This window comes from Pseudopodoces humilis, chromosome 9 (assembly GCF_049639895.1).
Source record: "Pseudopodoces humilis isolate 2021_Gansu_Grassland_sample_001 chromosome 9, ASM4963989v1, whole genome shotgun sequence".
In the NCBI taxonomy this organism is placed as follows: Eukaryota; Metazoa; Chordata; class Aves; order Passeriformes; family Paridae; genus Pseudopodoces; species Pseudopodoces humilis.
This window is the reverse complement of record NC_142208.1, coordinates 34065815-34085662: the sequence shown is the minus strand read 5'-3', so window position 1 is coordinate 34085662 and position 19848 is coordinate 34065815. Positions and strand designations below refer to the sequence as shown.

Sequence of the window (19848 nt, the reverse complement as noted above, 5' to 3'; positions counted from 1 at the left end):
AGAAAAATAGCAAAGAAATTCATAAATTTTCTTCTTACAGCATCGCGAATCCCCACTCTAAATAAAATTAATGACAACACATTAATTACGGTGCAGGTTGGCATCCCTATAGTTGTTCCCATTGTTCAATTTTTACTGAAAAAAAAGACATTTTCTGTCACATTTGCAGTTCCTGTCAGCATAAAAATTAATGTGCCTGGCAATGGCACCCTCAGCTCCTTATTTCCTGACAGAGATCACTGAGGTCAGTCTCTGTTCTCTCCCAAACAAAGCCACCTTTAAAGTTCAGGGATGAGTTCAGCACTGCAGGGTGGCTCTTGCGAGGGCAGCGATGGCCAGATCATCCCTCCAGTGACAGAACAGCAGCTGGATAATCCACATTTTTCCAGGCTTGCTCTGGATTTAGCTGATTTAGGTGACTTATGGCTCTTGGTGGCTTCCTGGTGCCATTGTTTTGTACATGCAGATCCCTCCAGCTGGAGTGGCCTGTCAGGGACTGGCTAAATCATAAAGAATGGGATTTTTCCAGCAGCCAGGTTTTTTTGCATCCTTTATTTTTCATAAAAAATGCATTTTTTGCATCCCTTATTTTCCATAAAAAGGGATGAAGGTCTGTGGGAGTAGGACACCAGCTCTGCATCCCTCTGGAATTTGCTCCAAGGCAAATGCCAAAACACTAAATGAGTTACTCTCATTCCTGCACAATAAATGAAAGGGAAGAGCCTGATTTTCCAAGCTCCACGCAGAGTTCTGTTGGCTTCCAGACAACCTTGTTCATCCCCGGTTACCAAGGCAGGAGTTACTGATTATGTAGGAAAATGTTAGCAAAATTGGATCTCAAAGACCAAACAAAGGTAAATCTGAATTTGTTTGGGTGTTTTGCTTTCCAGAAAGATCATTTGGGTGGGGATATGAGCAGGACAGAGCTCTGCACTGGGACAAAACACGTCTGTCCCCACAGCCATGCACAGATGCAGAATGGATTCATGGAATCATGGATTCATGGGATCATGGGATCATGGGATCATGGGATCACAGACTGGTTTGGGTTGGAAGGGACCCTAAAGCTCATCCCATTCCCACCCCTGCCATGGGCAGGGACATTTTCCACTTTCCCAGGCTGCTCCAAGCCCTGTCCAGCCTGACCTTGGGCACTGCCAGGGATCCAGGGGCAGCCACAGCTGTTCTGGACAATCCCTGCACTCAGGACTTGTGTGTCACCAGCCAGGAATTCCCAGCCCTTCCCTTTTCCATGGTCAAAGGCACTGAAGTTCTGCTCCTTGGGGGATCCTGGAGAGACCTGGAGAGCGTTTGGGATGGAAAACTTGCGGGACATCTGCCGTGGCTGGAGTGCCAGCAGGCAGGGGTGACACCGGGCAGTGTCACCACGGTGCCATCCTGGGCTCGCTCCCATCTGACAGTGCCCAAGGATAACAAAGATCCAGCACACTCCTTAGGCATTTTTCATGGTTCCTAGGATCCCACGGTTCCTGGCTTCAATGGTTCCTAGGATTTTATACTTCCTGGGATCCCATGGTTCCCACTCAACCCAGCAACCTCCAGACAATCCCAGAGGAACTCAGGTGTTTAAGCCACTTTAAAAACCAGGATGTGTTAAACTTTTCAGCCTGGACAAACACAGGCAGGAATGTGTTTGGTGTCCTTGGATCAGCCAGAAACCATCCAGGAAAACCCAGCACAGCTCCATGCTGGGCTCGCTTTTCCCCATGAGCTCAGGGAGGGCATCACAGAGGTGGTGACACCGAACCACCTCATGGCAGGGTTAACAAAGATCTGCTGAGCTGTGATATTTAACAGGGAAATATTAGAAAATGTCCATAGAATGATTTATTGTAATTAATACCACAGCTTTGGCTGCCAAAGACATTGCAGGGATGCTCTGCCACGTTTCCACGCCGAGGGCACAGCTGGTTACACTCAGGGGACACAGCCACGAGTGGAACTCACACATGTGGAAATCATCAGGTGACCTTTCCTCCACACCACATTTACATATTGCACATCAAATGGGTTTTTTTCCTTATTTATTTATTATTTTTTTCCCAACAGGAAATTAAAAAAAAACCTCCCAGATTTGGCACATTTCATCAGCTGGGTGTTGCCTACCTAAGTCAATTAATTGAGGGACGGGGAGCGGTGCTGATTCCCTGCCTTAGAGTGACTTCCCAGGATTCTCCTGGATATGAGATGAGAGATCTCTGGAGACGATTTCCTGCCAAAGTAATTTTAAATAACTATATTGAAAAGGCAGTGGAAGTTACAAGTAGGGCCTGATTCTTTCACCGGTGGCCCTCCATATCATTGGAAACCTGAAATGAAATGTACTTTAAATCTGTATTAAAATTACCAGCTGTCTCCAGGTAAATGTGATTTGGGAGGGGAAAGCACAGGATTGCCTCGTGCCTGGCAGAGAGGAAGGATTTTGGGAATACTCCATCCTCCCCACAGGCTGTGAGCGCACACATCTCCTCAAAAGCACGGGATTATCTTTGTATCAATCAAAGAGCGACTTGATTAAAATCTGCAGCCTGACAAAGGAGGGAAATTAAGCAAATGAAAACATTCATTTCGAGACAAAACTTTATGCTACCGTAACTTTGGGAACAAAGCCCTTCCCGAGCGCTCCCATCCGCTCGGAAATCAACATCTGGGGACTTTGTCAGAGAAAAGCATCAAAAGGAACTCGAAGCAACGACTGAAACATCAGATGTCAAAACCTGGGCCGGGTTTTGGGGCATTTGCTCAGGATTTTGCCCTTCGGAAGGAAGTTTTTTTAATTCCCGCTCCAACGCCGTTGCGGAAGGACCTTTTGTGGAGAGGGGGCTCCAGGAGAGGCTTCCCAAGAGGCAGCTCCTCATCCCTGCCCACCTTGGAGAGGCAGCTGCTCAGCAGCACCAGGCACGAATCCCATTTCCCATACAGCTGGCAGGTCAAATAAAAAGGGTTGGTGCTCTGGAGATTAAAGGCAAACAAACAAACAAACAAGGAATAAAAAAATAAAAATTGAGATAAGGTAAAATTATAGGTTTATGTATTTTACCGGGACTTGTTCAGGATACAGAGCAAAGCAGAAATACAAAGGCAATTTATGATTTGAATGACAAGGATGAGATGTTATTTTTTAAGGATTTATCGTGTTCAAAATCAGATTTTTTTCATAGTATTTTTATAAATTTCTGGTCTAAACTACTGATACAATTATGTTTAGGGTAGGATATGAATTGGTTTCGGTGATGCTGACCAGCTGTGACACAGTTTCCTTGGAACAACACCGGTGTTTATTGCTGTAAAATGAAATTTTTTTCAGGGAAAAATGAAATACCAGCTTTTTATAACCTCTGTGTACTTCTGAGGCATAAATTACAGGTAAGAGAAAACAAAAATACCTGTAAAGCTAAAATTTGGAGGAGGCTTTCCAGTAGTTAGGACCAATTCTGGAAGTAGTTCTGAGTAAGTTTAATAATGACAAAATAATAATGGGAATTTTAAAAAGCCTGGATAAAAATCCAGGCTTGGATTAAAATCCAGGGTTTTGCACACATTCCTTTTACTTGTGCTCTACAGAACAAAAAATGCCAACTACATAAAAAACTTTGACAGATTTCAACAGCTCTTAATAGAAACTGCTTTTAATTACTGCTGAATTATAAAATAAAAACATTTCCTGGCACATCTGTGGTTGATCTGTGAGTCTTTCATCATCTCCTGATTTTCCAGCTAAAAGCCATATTCTGCCATCTCTAAAAATTCCCTACAAAGCCATAGTATTAACTGGAATTGCTGGTAAAATTGCCATTAACTTCATTAGGATTTGTTTTAATTCAGTGTTTTATTGCTCTTATTTAATACTGGTTATTAAGTTATTTTTTTTGTTTGTTTAATGACTTTTTCTGCAACCAACACCTTCTGCCACTGACAAGGTGTTTCCCAGACTGAATTTTCTCCCTAATAAGAAAAAACACTTTTTACAAGAAAAAACCCAATAAAAACCAAAACACCAGGCACAGAGAAATCCCCTTTTTGGATTTTTAGCTGCTACTTCGCTAGATTTAGTGAATAAATGATTTTTATTTTGACATTTATTAAACTTTTTTTAACTGTGATATCATTGCTGTAAAGAGAACCCATCCATTAGGAAATGTGGCTGCTCAGATCCAGCTGTGTCTAAATAAATCAGTTGATTATAAATAAATTAATTAATTGATAAACCCACTAGCAATAAGAGAAATTAATACATATATATCTGATATACACATATCTATCTATATATACTTATATATCTAATTGCACCTCTTTGAGATATTCAAGAAATTCAGATTAAACAGAGAGGAGATTTGTGGTTTTCTCTCTTCCATCCAGGATTTCAGCTCCCCCTATTCCACATTAGATATGCACTGAGTTGCTCACATGATTATTTCAGAAGCTTGCATATTTTATTAATAACCCCAGGAAAAATTAGGCTATGCTCCAGGAAAATCAGGTAATAATATTTAACCAATAGCTTTAATACAAAAAAGTTCTTTCATTTTATAAAAAATAAAAACACAGCAGCAAAGAAGCAATCAAGCAAAGAAAATAAATTTAAATAAAGGAGTAATTTAAGATGAACGAAACAGATCTGGGGGTAATTAGGGAATGGGACTTACCATGGAAGGGCCAACTGGGAAACCCAAGCCCACCAAGGTCATGGAGATCCACAGGATGAAAACCAAGTTTAGCCTGCATAGACTTCAAAGAAAAACTGAGATTAATGAAATTTCGGACCAAAATCAAGGAAAACATGAAGAGAGAGGAACCCGTGCGCCAAGCACCCCGCGGTGGCTTTACCTGCTCATTTTTCACCCAGCACTCTGTGTATGAACATGCAGCTCTGCATCCAAATTCCTCACACATCCTTTCAGTTCTTCCTCAGGTGACCATTTTATACCAGAGTTCAGGAGGGAAAATGTCATCAAAGCTGATTTTATTCTGACTAATTGCTCCTTGTTTGGCCTTTTCTTCCTGTTAAATGGGAAAATGGCAAGAACACGCTCAGCTGCCATTACCAACCCCGGGGATTTCATTTAAAGTGTCCCATTAAATGTCTCTCAAGTGGTTTTATTGTTACCTTTGTGTCATCACTTCAAGACTGGTCAGAGGTCTGGAGATTTCAAAAATCCATCTCAAGAGTTTGTTACCACTCACAATATATCAGGTGGAGACCTTGCAAAGCCCCTCTGGCAGCGAGGGAGAAACACTAAAAGTGCATTTTAGGTAGAAAGTTCCCCAAAGGGTCTCATTATACTCAAAACAGCCACAATACAAAAATAATATACTTTTTTTTTTCTATTTTCCTCCCCCAACATTATTTTTTTTTTACATGCTTAGTTCTTAATACACCAAATGAAATTCTTTCCTGACAATTAAAATTCTTTGGACATTAATTTCTACTGCGCAGCCATATCTCAGCCCACACTGAGTTTAATCAATCCAAACTTCTACAGGATTAATAAACTCTGTTAATCTCATTAATAAACTCTGTTATCCAGCAACACAGCAAATATTCCATGTCTAAAAGCATCATTTGTTGCTGCAACAAATTGAATGGTGCAGCATTTTAGGGGGTTCTATGGTTTATTTATCCGGAGGAATGTGAAAGTGCTGAATCCCACAAGGTCTGGGAATGTTGGACTGCACAGGGAATGCTGAAAAACATTAAATTCCATTTATTTTTTCTGAAAATGGGCACCACATCTACAAAAGTACTGGGTTAATGGTTGAACTCGCTGATCCAAGAGCTTTTCCAACTTCAGCCATTCCAGGATTCCAAAGAAAACAACGAGGATCATTTTTTTTGACAGCCACAGAGTGTCAGCCATGCACACAGTGGGGCAGAAACCCCAAATGTTGCATTTCCTTTGGTGTTTACACTGAAAAATCAACGGTCAAGGGCTCCAGGAGGGACCTTTGTGTGAGTCCTTGGGGAGACCTGAGCTGTTATAGATAATGTCAAATTTCACTGCAATATTTCAGATCATTTTGATGATCTGGAAGGTCTTTTTCAACCATAATGAACTTAATCAGTCTCCTGATTAAGTGCATTTCATTCCAGGAGCCAGAGAGCTGAGAGGAGAAATCCAGCGGCATGGAAGAGACTTTGGTTTTAAACAAAAACCAAAAAATTTTAAACAAAAATTTAAACAAAAATGTGATCTCAGGTTGTGGTTGACCATTTTCCCTCATCATGGTGGTGCTGATCGTGGTTGACAAAATCCAACGACTCTGAAATGATTTTTTAAAAAGAAAAAGTGGTTTAAAAAGAATTGTGGTTGCTGGTGAAGCTCTTCAGGATCCTCCAGGTCCAGGAGGGCTGAAATGAGGATGAGATTTGCCTCATTTAAAGCCTGCAGCTTTAAACCCTTTATAAACCCATCAATAGAACAGGTGACTATTTGCATTTCCTGCCTGAGTCCTCTTATTCAGAGAGCAAATCCTCTCTTTGAATGGAACCTCCCATTCCCACTCGTCCAGGACCTCCAGCTCCAAGGATAAGAGGATTAGGCCATGTTCCTGCTGCAAAAAAATCACTTTGGGCTGGATTCTGCCTGAGCACAGCTTAGCTCAGCTCTCATTGTGTCTGCTTTTAGTCCAACTCCATTTTAATCCAAAATTAACCTTCACACAATACTTTTTGTGGAAGGTGAGGGGCCAGAACAGGCTGGTGATTAAAGCTCAGGGTTTCCAGGCTCAGCCTGAGACTCTCTGGCTAAACTTTGGTGCATTATTGACCTAATTTTTTAAAATTGTGAGTTATTTGAGGCCTAGGTGATTGGGCCTGGTCAGTCCCTCCTATGCTCAGCTTTCTCACGTCTCTCTAAAAGAGAGATTTTGACCAGGTGACAAATCACAAACAAATCACAAACTGCTCTGGGACCGAAGGACCACAGGATCATGGAAGAGTTTGAGCTGGAAAAGCCCTTGGAGTCCAACCATTCCCCAGCACTGCCCAGGCCACCACTGTCCCCAAGTGCAACCTCTACAGGGCTTTAAATCCCTCCAGGGATGGGGACTCCACCCCTGCCAGGGCTGGGAGAGCCCTTTTTGGGAAGAAATGTTCCCAATATCCAGAGCCTGGAGACACAGATGGTGCCAAGGCATCACTGAGACATCGCCACCCCAGCCTCAGACACACACGAAGGTATTTCCTGAACATTCCAACCCTCTCATTTGCTTCTCACTCCTTGGAGGTTATTTTTTCCCAGCTTTTCAGGATGCAGTTTAACACAACACACCTATGATTTGCATGCATGAAGCACAGGTGGAGATTTAGATCCATTCCAGATATTCCCACTTCAGGTTTGGAGGAATCAGGTTGAACAGAACAAGTGGCAATTGACATTTCTGTCTCCTGCTCTGTCTGCAGAGACTCTGCTCCCAGGCTGGGTTCACTGGCAGCCAGCAAGGGTCAAATGAATCATTAAGAACAACAATAAAACCTCCCAGCATCCATAAAATTTGTGTTTTCTGAGAATAAATCAGCAGCAGTACCAGCAACAAAATCACTCCTTCTCTCCTGCTTGCCTTGTTGGGGGGATGCAGTATTGAACCTCAGTGCTGCTTTCTTTTGGTTTTCCCCCAAAAATCATATGGAACAACACAAAACTCGCAGCTGAGCCCATCAAACCTTGCAGACTGCTGAGGTTAATAAATCCACAGGCTTTAGAACACAATATTTCCTTCCTCCAACCAGTGGTCAATCCAAAGTGTTCTAAATTTGCATTGTGGGACTTTGCTAAGGGATCAAACAAAAACATGCATGAACAAACCCCAACCTGCCCATTGGCATGACCCCAAAAGTTTAAACCACAGCTCCTGATAAAGGCAAGGTTCAAAATCTCCTTTCCTTCTGGGATGATCCCAGTGAAACCTCAGCACAGATTTGCTGGGGAAAGCTGCTGGGATATTTGTTCTGAGCTCAGTATTTTTTTTTTTCCTTGCTATCAAGAATATCAAGGAAGCCAAAAGCCAGCATGGTTTGCTTTCAGACTGTTGCAAGGTGCGAGCTGGAAATCAATCATGCTCCCAGCACATAAACCTGCTCCTGGCTCAGTGATAATAGAAAATCTCAGCAAGACACAAAGAGAGAAGGAACAGAGAAAGCAGCAAGTTCATTCCTTGGGTCATTCCCTCTGTGCCCTCAGTGCTGTGAGGGGACACGACCAAACCCTTCACCTGCACCATGAGATCTCCTCCACAGAGGCACAAAGGAGCTGTGGAGCTGCTGTGGATACACCTGGCTGATCCTGGGCATTTCCCTGCCATGGACATCTCTAATCCCCTTAAAACTGGGTATCACGTGGCTGCTCCATCCCTGGCAGTGTCCATGGCCAGGCTGGACAGGGCTTGGAGCCACCTGGGACAGCAGGAATGTCCCTGCCCATGGCAGGGGCTGGCACTGGATGGGCTTTAAGGTTTATCCCAACCCAAACCATTCCAGGATTCTCTGATCCAGGAGGAGACTGGCCCTGACTGACAGGGATGAGGGGCTCGAAGGCCAAGTGATGCAGCTTGGGGAAGGCTCAGCTCTGCTGCCCTCACACATTTGGGCAGTGCCTGTCCATCTGCACTGTCCCCAGGCACGTGGCCGTCCTGCCTAGGGCCAAGTCTGTCCCCTGTGTCACTTCCCTGCCTCCTGAGCCACCCAGGGGTTTGCACAGAGCTCTCTGGGGAGGATGCACAGGTCAGGGACACATTTCCTGAGGCCTGTGCTGGCTGCTGTGAATAACCAGCTCTGTGCTGCTGTTCCAGCCTCACAGGTTCTCCAGAAGGACAGAGCTGTTTATTGAATTCCTTCCCGGCTGCCAACGCTGCCGCCCGCGGAGCGAAGCGCTGTGAGTGAGACACTGCTGGAGCTCCTCGCAGGCAGGGACAGCTCCTCTGCTGAGCCCTGGCACCCAGCCCTGCCTGGGAAGATGCACAGCTCCTTTTTAAAAGCCAGTTTTTAATTCAATTCTACTCAGACAGCACTGCCCTCGCAGCCTGAGCCGGCAGCAAGGCTTCCTCTGACACACACAGAGAAGGAAAATCAAAAGGCACTGGAGGCAGGAGCAGCACTGCCAGTCCTGCCCCTCCACAGCTCTGGTTTTCCTGGATGGATGCTCAGCAGGCAGGAGGGGAGCAGCCAGGGCTGCCAGGAGATGGAAGGAACAGGCCCAGGATTTGTGGACACTGAGAACCTCAGGATCTTCATTGCCACCCGATTTTGGAGCACTCCTGCATCCCTGGGGCTGTGCATGTCACTGTCACGGCAAAGGGGACGAAGCTGCAGTTGGATCCTCCCATGCCAGGGGGAAAAATTAGCTCCAAAATCCCATTTTTGATCCTACATCACACAGGAATCGTGGGCTGTGTCACAGTCACCATCCCCAGGATTTTAAAGTCAAAATCATCATCTCTAAATATATAAATTCCTTTTCCTGGCTACAGTCAGAGCTGGTGTGGGCAGAGGCAGCACGAGCTCCCCAGCACGTGGCCCAAAGTGAATCCAGAGCGCTGACGGAAAATGTCCCCACGTCCCACGGCACCTCCTGGGCCTTGTGCCAGGCCATGAAAGGTCACACAGCCCCTGCTGATGTCACACAGCCCCTGATGACATCACACAGCCCCTGCTGACATCACACAGCCCCTGCTGATGTCACACAGCCCCTGCTGATGTCACACAGCCCCTGATGACATCACACAGCCCCTGCTGATGTCACACAGCCCCTGCTGATGTCACACAGCCCCTGATGACATCACACAGCCCCTGCTGACATCACACAGCCCCTGCTGATGTCACACAGCCCCTGATGACATCACACAGCCCCTGCTGACATCACCTGACCCTGCTGACGTCACACAGCCCCTGCTGATGTCACACAGCCCCTGATGACATCACACAGCCCCTGCTGACGTCACACAGCCCCTGCTGATGTCACACAGCCCCTGATGACATCACACAGCCCCTGCTGACATCACACAGCCCCTGCTGATGTCACACAGCCCCTGATGATGTCACACAGCCCCTGCTGACATCACACAGCCCCTGCTGACGTCACACAGCCCCTGCTGATGTCACCTGACCCTGCTGATGTCACACAGCCCCTGATGACATCACACAGCCCCTGCTGACATCACACAGCCCCTGCTGATGTCACACAGCCCCTGCTGATGTCACACAGCCCCTGATGACATCACACAGCCCCTGCTGACGTCACACAGCCCCTGCTGATGTCACCTGACCCTGCTGATGTCACACAGCCCCTGCTGATGTCACCTGACCCCGCTGATGTCACCCAACCCCACTGACATCACCCAACCCTGCTGGAACCCACGTGAAATGGCAGGAATGGAGCTTTTGGCTTCATGCTTTCAGCTAAAGCATGCTGGAACACATCAGGAAATGTTCCTAATTTCCAGTTTCTAGAAATTCTAGTTTCTTGAAAATCTAGTTTCTAATTTATGGATATGGATCCTTTTTTTTGTTGCTGTTGATTTGTTGTTTTTTTTCTGTCAGGTTCCTCAGCACGCCTTCAGAAAAAAAAAACAACCTGCAGGAAGCACAGCATGAAAAACAAGCCCTCCCTGCACCACCACCAAGAGTTGAAAGAATCCCTCTGAGGATTCATCTGGAGGGAAAAGAAAAGCAAGAGCAGAACAGACAAAAGTTGCTCAAACCGTTAAGGGGAGGCTCAGCAGCGGAAAAGTGGAAAATTAACATTTCTGCTACGCTGGTTTGCGCGTGCCAACGTAATTTATGCGCTCAGAAATCTCTCAAATAGATCCTGCAGGAAGCGGCTGCCGAAGAAAAGATGTCAGTGCTGAGCTAAAAAGACACCTGTCAAAGCCAAACCAAATTCCTGCTCAGATGCAACAAAGATCTGCATGATCTGAGAGAGGCTGAATAGTTGTTAAAGGAGAAGCCAGAAAGAGAAAAGAGCCTGGATAGACAAGAAAAGGCGAAGGGTTTTGAGAGGAGAGAGGAGAAAAGGATGTAGGAAAGTCTGACGTGACTTTAGAGGAAGAGATCAAACTTTAAAGGGATCAAACTTTAAAGGAGTCAAGGAAAGCTAACATAAATATTATAAATAGCAAGGAATAGGGAGAAGGAGCTGAGTGGCTTTGAAGGGCACAATTTTTTTATGGAGTTTATTGCACTGCACCTCTGGGTTCTCCCATGGATCAGTCTAAGGAAAGACAAGGAAAACGTATCCAATATTTTCTCTTGGGATAATCTGGCTCAAGCAAGTTTTCCCCCAGAGAATGCCAGCACAAACCCATTTGTTTGTGCTCCCCAAGTGCTTGGGATGTCACATCGACATCGCCGTGCCAGAAGGAATGGGAAAAGGGGAGCAGAGCAGGGAAAACTCAGCTCGGGCAGCACAGGTAGGGCAAGGAATTCCACTGGGAGGTTTTGGGACACAAAGCTGTGGATCCACAAGGTCAGCCAGGGGCACAGGGGATGCTGAACCCTGCTCAGGATACCCAGAACTCACAGGCTGGACACAAAGCGGGAATTGCTCACTCCTGGGCAGGTTTTTGTGCAATCCGGAGTGGAAAAGGCGAATCTCCAGCTCAGCACTCAGGGTGACTCCAGGCAGCCTTTGGGAGACGCCTCTGCTGCTCCTCAGATCAGCTCCTGGTATTTCTGGAGAAGGGGAAGATGCCAGCTTGAATCTGTGACACCAGACCTAAAGTACCTTTAGGAGATCAGTGTCTACATCTGGAACACCACTCATCCTGCGGAGGAGGTGAGAGGACACACCTTTCTTCCTCCAAAATGCAGAGTGTTTTCCATCTGTTCTCCTTGCTCTTTCAGCTCGCTGCCGTTTTTTCTCTACTTGGCTGTGCCACTTAAATAAACAAGGATGCTGCAGCCTCTCCAAAGGAGACTCCTCTCCTGCAAAAGCCTTTTGAAAAGAAGGATCCTCTCCATAATGACCCGCTAAAAAGGAGATAAATAGGAGCTGAGCCCCAGAGCGAGCTGCACGTTGTGTTTTAAAATTTGCTGCTAGGAAAATAAAATCAAACTGTGAGTCTGCCTCGCTCTGCAGGCTCTGGAAATGCCAGGTCTGGATCAATTCTTGGCGACTTTGGTTGCTTGTAAAGGTCCTCAAGCAGGAGGAAAGGAATGTGGCTCTCAAACAATTCGGTGCCTTTTGTCTGAACATGATCCTGATTTCCCCTTGTGTTCTCTCCCTCTTATAAAAAGCTTAATCCAAAAATATTCCTCACCAAAAGTCAGGAGAAGTTTCTGTTTCCTCACTGAAAGCCTGTTGCAGCTGACTGGAATTTTTCTTGCTCTGTGCAAGGATTTCTTTGTGCCCAATTATGTTTTAATGCTTGATATAACTCCTCTGGAAGTCAGAGCTGCAAAGGGACTTTTAACGAGGTCAGGGAGTGACAGGGAAAGGGGGAAAGCAGGTTTAGCTTGGATTTTGGGCAGGAATTCTTCTCTGTGAGGGTGGCCAGGCCCTGGCACAGGTGCCCAGAGCAGCTGGGGCTGCCCCTGGATCCCTGGCAGTGCCCAAGGCCAGGCTGGACATTGGTGCTGGGAGCAATGGGACAGGACAGGGGAAGGTGTTTGAGGTCCCTTCCAACCCAAACCATCCCATGATTCGATAATTTTATGATTTTGTGGTAGCTGGATCCCTTATTCTTCTATCATTTGCATCAGTACCTGATCTGCAAAGCTCATCTCTTCCCTCTCCACCCTCTGAGTTCCCCTTTTAGCATCAGGGTCTTCAGGTTTTTACCCCTCCCCACAGCTGCCACATTTGGAGGTAATCAACTGCTCCTTCTTAATCAAGAGCACAGCTTAATGTGAATAAACACAAAATCCAATATTAGAAAAGCTCATTCAGCCCCGTTCTCCGGGGAACAGAAGAGGCCAGGGGTGCTGAGGGTCAGGATGGTTCCCTGTGGCAGGGCAGGGGATATTCTCCAGCTCCTCACCACAGCCTTTCCCTGCTCCAGTCCCTCAGGAAAAGCAGGCGAAGCACAGAACATGAAAAGGAGCAGCTCTCGATGCACTTGACACTGCTCTGACTGCCGGGAGAAATGTGCAGTGCTCAAAAACCCAGCGGTTCTTTCTTCCCTCCCAGCTCCTGCCCGCTGGCAGCCCGGACTTTCACTGGAGCAGGGAAGGTTCAGCCTTTAAACCCAATTCCAGCTCCGGAGTGCGCTGGAAAAATGACAGCGAGGAGTTCAGGACTGCCCTGCTCAATAAAGGCTGAGCTGGCAGGGTGAGGACACGCAGGGCAGCTCCTTCAGAGGCCCTGAGGAAAGGCAGGAGGCACTGGGAGCACTCTGGAATTGCCACTCCACGGCAGCACAGCTCACCTGGATGATCGCTGCCATCCAGGCTGGGTTGGGACACACCAGGGACGTGTCCAGGGATAAGGGGATGCTTCTCCTGCTGCTTCCTCAGCATCCCCGGGCTCAGGGATCCCTGACAGGGCTCCTGCCCTTCGGCATCGCCTCAGGAGGTGGGAGAAGCTCCAAGTCCCAGCACAAATGATGAATGAGCAGCTGAGGAAGCGCAGCTCCCACATCTCCCAGCCTCCCCACCGCAGCAGGAGCGGCCCCGTCACGGAGCAGAGCTGCCTCAAAACTCACATAACCCCACGGTTCTCTGCCTTGCCAAGCTCCATAACATCAGCAGCGCCCAAGCCAGCAGGACAGCAGCTAAAAATACCCTGCTCCAGCTCATGCCAGGCTCCTGATGTGAGGGCAGAGTCCCCAGCATGTGCTCCCTCAAGTGTTGCAGCCAGCGGCCTCGGGCAGGGCTCTGCCACATCCACGGCAGGGCCAGGAGCCTCAGCACAAAGTTCTCCAAATCCCTGGGCTGATCCACAGCCCTGCCCTGCTGTGCTTTCCTGGTCACTCTCAAAGTCTGTGTGTTCAGTGCCAAACTGCTCTGCAGCCACACGCGGCCCCTTTGCAGCCCCTGTAGCTCACAGGATGTAAATTGGCAATTTCTGATCCAAACGGCAGCGATGGGAAACACAGACCTGGATAACTCTGTGTTTTCCAGAGCTGTTTCCCAACCTAGAACCTCTTCCCAAACCTCACTGGCACATTTGGGGTAGAGGAGCATAAAGAGAGGCTGGGGAGGGACTTGGAAGAAGAGCAACTGTGTTCATGTAGAGTTCTGTTCCCTGCTGTCCTTCTGTGCCCAGTCCCATTTTCTGCAAGAATGAGCAGAGAACCAAAACAAAATGTATTTACTGTGCTTTTTTTTGCTGCATAAAGCGATGTTTTCATCAATCCCGGACTGGTTTGGGTTGGAACAGAGCTTGAACCTCATCCACTCCACCCCCAGCTATGGGCAGGGACACTTTCCACCATCCCAGGTTGCTCCAACCTGGCTCTGGACCCTTCCAGGGATGGGGAAGCCACAGCTTCTCTCTGCCATTGGGATTTCCTCTCAATATCCCATCTAACCCTACTGGTTTCCAGTTCCAAGCCATCCCCCATTTTCCCATCACTTCCCTATTAAAAAAGTCCCTCTCCAGCTCTCTTGTTGCCCTTCTGGGTACTGGAAGGCCACAAAATCATCCCAGAGACTTTTCTTCTTCCCTTCCTTTCAGCCATGTGGGGCTTTCTCTCTTTCCTCACTGTTATTTCTCTGTAGGGAGGGGTAGCCCTGGCCCAGCTGCCCCTGGGCTGGGATTCTCTGCCTTCACAGCACCCTCAGTCCTGCCCAGATGTGTCCTGAGCAGTCAAATCCTCTTTACTCAGGACAATCTCAGCCCAGGAAGGATCTTAGCTGGGTGAGGAAGCTTCCCAAACCCATCCAAGGCTGGCCAGGCAGGCCCTGCTCCTGCTGGGGGTGAAGATGCTCCAGGGAAACCATTCCTTGGGATCAAATTCCACACCCCTGCCTTGGATACACCACCAGCACCTTGTCTGGGAGAGGAACCTGCAGGAATCACACCCTGCACCTCTCACAGGGATGAATCCCATGTGAAGTCACTCCTGGGCCAACAACAACCAGATAAATACGTCACAGACAGAGCGTTTGAGCATCTCATTCCTCAGCTGAGGACACGAAGCTTAAACCCATTAGGATATTAGCAGCAGGTGGAAGAATTGGCTGAGTGGAGATGAAGGAACTCCAATCAAAGGAGATGGGGTTACTCAAGGACTCAGAGCATTTCTTTAGATTAAATATTTGCGAATTTGGATATTTTTTTTAGCCTATTTGAAGAAAGAATGGATGCAATACTTACAGTAGGACCTTAAAAAGCACCTTGTTCCAACCCCCTGCCATGGAAATGTGGTTGGGGGTATCAGCCTGGTTTTAGAGGACAAAAAGTCATAAAGAAAAGCAGGATATTGCTCCAAGTGTCCTATTGCTGGCAGCATTTAGACAAGGAAAGCAGCATCATTTCACTGCTTGCTTACCTTCAATCAAAAAACAACACTGGGCTTTAATTTCTCCTGTGGGTGTAGTCAGCTCTTAAGTTAAAATCCAGGCTTTAATATCTTCTCCTCATAATTTAGGTCACGGGCAGGCAAGCAGCACAGGGAAACAGAGAGAAAATTCAGGCTTTGCAAGAGATGCTAAAAAACCACAGCTCGTGCTGGAGGCTCCCGGGGCACCGACTGCAGCCACTGCTCTGCTCAGAAAGCCCTGGAGCCGAACAAGAGAGGCTGAAATCCCTGCAGGATCGAAATCCCGAGTCACAAATCCTTTGTGGGGTCTGTCTGCAATCCCTGGGGTCAGCAGGGAATGCTCTGCCCTTCCCTCGGGGAGAGCTGCGGGAGGTGCTCCACTGCTTCCCTCCCCTGCAAGGGTTAAAGAGGGACAAACAGGGATGGCCGAGGAATCATTGGGATCATGCAGGTCAGGTGAATGGAAAAGTGGAAGAAAAAAGGGTTTAATGGAAGATAAAAGTGTCTCAACAAAAGGCTGGGAGAGCTGGGGGGGCTCACCTGGAGAGGAGAAGGATCCAGGGAGAGCTCAGAGCCCCTGCCAGGGCCTGAAGGGGCTCCAGGAGAGCTGGAGAGGGACTGGGGACAAGGGATGGAGGGACAGGACCCAGGGAATGGCTCCCAGTGCCAGAGGACAGGGATGGATGGGATTTGGGGCAGGAATTGTTCCTGGCAGGGTGGGCAGGCCCTGTCCCAGGTGCCCAGAGCAGCTGGGGCTGCCCCTGGATCCCTGGCAGTGCCCAAGGCCAGGCTGGACATTGGGATGGTGGAAGGTGGATCTGGATCAGCTTTAAGGTCCCAACAACCCAAACCAGTCTGGGATTCTGGGATTAAACAGCAAATTCCAGCTGCACCACTCCAGGAGAATCCTGCATTGGGTTTTTTTCCCAATCCTTCATTTCAAAAATCCTGACAAACCAAAACCCTTCCCCTGTTTTCTCACATGAATTCTGCAGTTCAGTGTCTCAGTGGGGTCCTGTTCACCCCCAGAATTCAGAATTCCACCCCCCCTGCTCAGTTTATGGTGCTCATTTCCATCTAAACATAATTACACTGCACAGGGCCATAAACTCCCCATTCTGGGGGATGGAAGCAGCTTTCTTCTCACATTTATTAAACTGTATTTATACACATCCTTACTAATTTATACAGCAACTTCCTTGTTAAATAGAACAGCAAAATATAATTGAGCCTTCCATTCCTAATGGGTTTTTTTTTGTTTGTTTGTTTTTATTGCAAACATATACGTGCATAAATTTTTGAGCACCCAAAAGTCATCTGGAGCTTTAAATGATCAGGGCAAGGCCTTGGGGGTTTTGTTGGGTCACCATCAAGGGTTGTTGCATCCAGCTGACACCAAGCACTGCTAAAAACACACTCAGCTCCTTCACAACTGCTCAGACAAAATTAAAATTCCAGGAAACTGCAGCCTATTGATTCCTAACCTATATTTCAAGTGTAACTGCTTGGGCTTTTTCTTTATTGTTATTATTATTATTTTTTAATATTTCAGCTGTGGTTGGCTGTGATTTGAGATTTTCAGCAAGTCAGTTTCTGGGGAAAATGTTAATAATGAATGGAGCAAAATGAATCCCATGACAGGTGAATGTGCCATGGATTTCAGTTTAGGAGAACACAGGGGCTGAGGTGTCCTGTTACCAACCAGCCCCTTTGGATTGGGAAGGAAAAGGGAAAAGTGGAAAAGGGAAGGAAAAAAAGAAAGGGGAAAGGGAAAAAAGGGAAAAGGAAAAGGGGAGGGAAAGGAAAAGGGGAGGGAAAGGGGAGGGAAAGGAAAGGAAAGGAAAGGAAAGGAAAGGAAAGGAAAGGAAAGGAAAGGAAAGGAAAGGAAAGGAAAGGAAAGGAAAGGAAAGGAAAGGAAAGGAAAGGAAAGGAAAGGAAAGGAAAGGAAAGGAAAGGAAAGGAAAGGAAAGGAAAGGAAAGGAAAGGAAAGGAAAGGAAAGGAAAGGAAAGGAAAGGAAAGGAAAGGAAAGGAAAGGAAAGGAAAGGAAAGGGGAAAAGGGGAAAAGGGGAAAAGGGGAAAAGGGGAAAAGGGGAAAAGGGGAAAAGGGGAAAAGGGGAAAAGGGGAAAAGGGGAAAAGGGGAAAAGGGGAAAAGGGGAAAAGGGGAAAAGGGGAAAAGGGGAAAAGGGGAAAAGGGGAAAAGGGGAAAAGGGGAAAAGGGGAAAAAGGGAAAAGGGGAAAAGGGGAAAAGGGGAAAAGGGGAAAAGGGGAAAAGGGGAAAAGGGGAAAAGGGCTCATTTTAAGCCCAACCACAGCTCCAAGATATTATCACTTGCAGCAATGCTAGGGATGCCACCAAACCGAATTATATCCATTTTTTCCATGTTTAGGCACTCCAAGCAAACCATCCAGCACTGCTAAAACAACTGCCCTAAATCTGTCCCACAGCAGAAATCACTGCACCTGAAACAGTCACTGCAGAGTCCCCAAATTCACTTTTCCCTTCTTTTTGACCCTCCTGGAAGAAAAAGCTTGAACACTCTGCGAGAGCTGCACACCAGCAGCAGGGAGGATCTCAGCAAAGCTCCAGGAGAGGAGTTTTTCAGTGCAGAGGAGAAAATTACTGTTTCCCCAGGAGGCACAGGTCCCATGTCAAGGAAAAAAAAAAAAAAAAAATTAAAATCAAATAGATGTGGACAGCAATTCTGTAGTTTCACCAGGAAATGTTCTGTGATGAAACTGAACAAGTAAACAGAATGTCAAGTACCCACATAAAAGACTTTCACATGTTGTTGGACAAGCCAAATGTGTTTTGTTCTTATTGGTTTTTTATAGCTACATTTTTTTTTCCTGCAAATAAATGTCTCTACATGTTTTTGAAGGAGAGGAATGCACTGGAACATCATGAAAGGGTGGAGAAGCAGCCTGTGTCCATCCCCAGGAAGCCAGGCTTAGCAGGTCAAAGACACCAGGACTTTCCAGAAGGAATTCTGGAGAAAAGCCCTAAAAATCCTCATGGATTTCCTTTACATCACATCAACTGCTCCCCTCTCCTGTTCTGCAGCACAGAAAGCCCAAAAATGCCTGGACTGAAACATCCTTGGAAATAAAAGGGTGATTCTGCTGCCTTGGGGGATGCTGCTAGAAAACTCTGTGTGTTCTTTTGCCTGTCTTTGCCCCTGGAAATCTCCATCAGCACTTCAGGCTTTAGGTCTTTCTGGGATTCTTTTATTCTGTGTGAACTGGAAAACACAAATTGATATTTTTTGTGCACCTCCCAGTCCCATGTCTGGTATTTTTGTGCACATCCTAGTCCCGTGCCTTGCCCCAAAAAAAGGATTTAAATTTGGCACCCAGAGAGCCCAAATGTGTGCAAACATATGGGCTAAGGATGTTACAGGTCACGGAGCAGATCTTCCTTCGTGGAATCACTGAGAGCTCCAGGAACCTTTGGAAAAGCCTGGGACAATATCCAGCTGTAAATGAGGTGCCTCAGTTATTTGAGATTATCCTTTCAAACAGGGTCTCTGTCTTATGGAGCCCTTTGTTATTTGCCTCTAAGCCTGTGTGATTTCTCCTGCACTCCAGGATTTATTTTGCAGTGGTTCACATCTCTTAGCAGGGCCCACACTTCTTTTTGTAATTAGGATCATGGCAATGTTTTGATTTGTTTTGTGACATTTGCATCTCATTACAGGGAACTTCTCTGAGCCACTACAACTGTGTTTTATCCAGCCCTGTCCTGGAGGAGCAGAGAAGTGGAAAAACACTCCCACAAAGACTTCAGCTCCTCAGTTTTAATAATTTCATCCTCAGACAAGCAATTCCAACTAATTCCAACACCAGGCTGAACAGAGGGCTCCATTTGTCTGTCCTGACCATTCCCATCCATCCCTAATGCCCACAGAAATGGGGATGGATATGTTTTGAGCCTGAGGCTGCAGCTAGAAAAGTGTGAATGAAAGGAATTACCTTGGAAAGAAGAGGTTTGCAGGCTCCTTTTCTGGTGGAACAGAGAGCAGCTGTGACAGGCTGGCAGCTCAGGACTCTTCAGGTGATGTTTGGTTGGATGCAGGTTCAATTATGATGGAAAATTCCAGGATTTCAGCAACAGGACTCACACTGCCTGTCAAATAATTGAAGAGAAATCATTACAAGGAGAAAGTCAGTTAGAAAAAGCACTGACATAGAAAAATGTCCCCAGATGAGACCTTTGGCCCCAGCTCAGGTAAAGCATGTGGCAGTGACATCCTTTAAAATACAGTTCTGGGATTTCCATTTCCATTTCTTCAGGCACTTTGTCATTATCAACAGCCTGAGCACCACAGTAAATGCACTAATTCCAACAAACAAAACTAATTCTGCACAAAAAAACCCTGCAGAACAATACCCATCAAGATGAATTTCAGAC

The 19848-nt window shown here is 46.7% G+C and overlaps 1 protein-coding gene across 1 annotated transcript; it reads right to left on the bottom strand.

The window, feature by feature from the left end:
• Positions 1–2763: 2763 nt before the first annotated feature.
• On the bottom strand, positions 2764–19491 carry NPS (neuropeptide S). Its single transcript, XM_014257696.2, has 4 exons — positions 19410–19491; positions 4849–5022; positions 4668–4749; positions 2764–2973 (listed from the first exon to the last, which is right to left on the bottom strand). Exons 2-4 carry the CDS (start codon positions 4854–4856, stop codon positions 2764–2766), a joined length of 300 nt encoding a protein of 99 aa, XP_014113171.1. The 5' UTR covers positions 4857–5022; positions 19410–19491.
• Between the last annotated feature and the right edge of the window lie 357 nt (positions 19492–19848).

Excerpts from the sequence above, each read along its gene's own strand:
- NPS (XM_014257696.2), bottom strand. Across the intron at positions 2,974-4,667 it reads TCCCAGTTGGCCCTTCCATG|AGCACCAACCCTTTTTATTT; the intron begins GTAAGTCCCATT and ends TTTAATCTCCAG.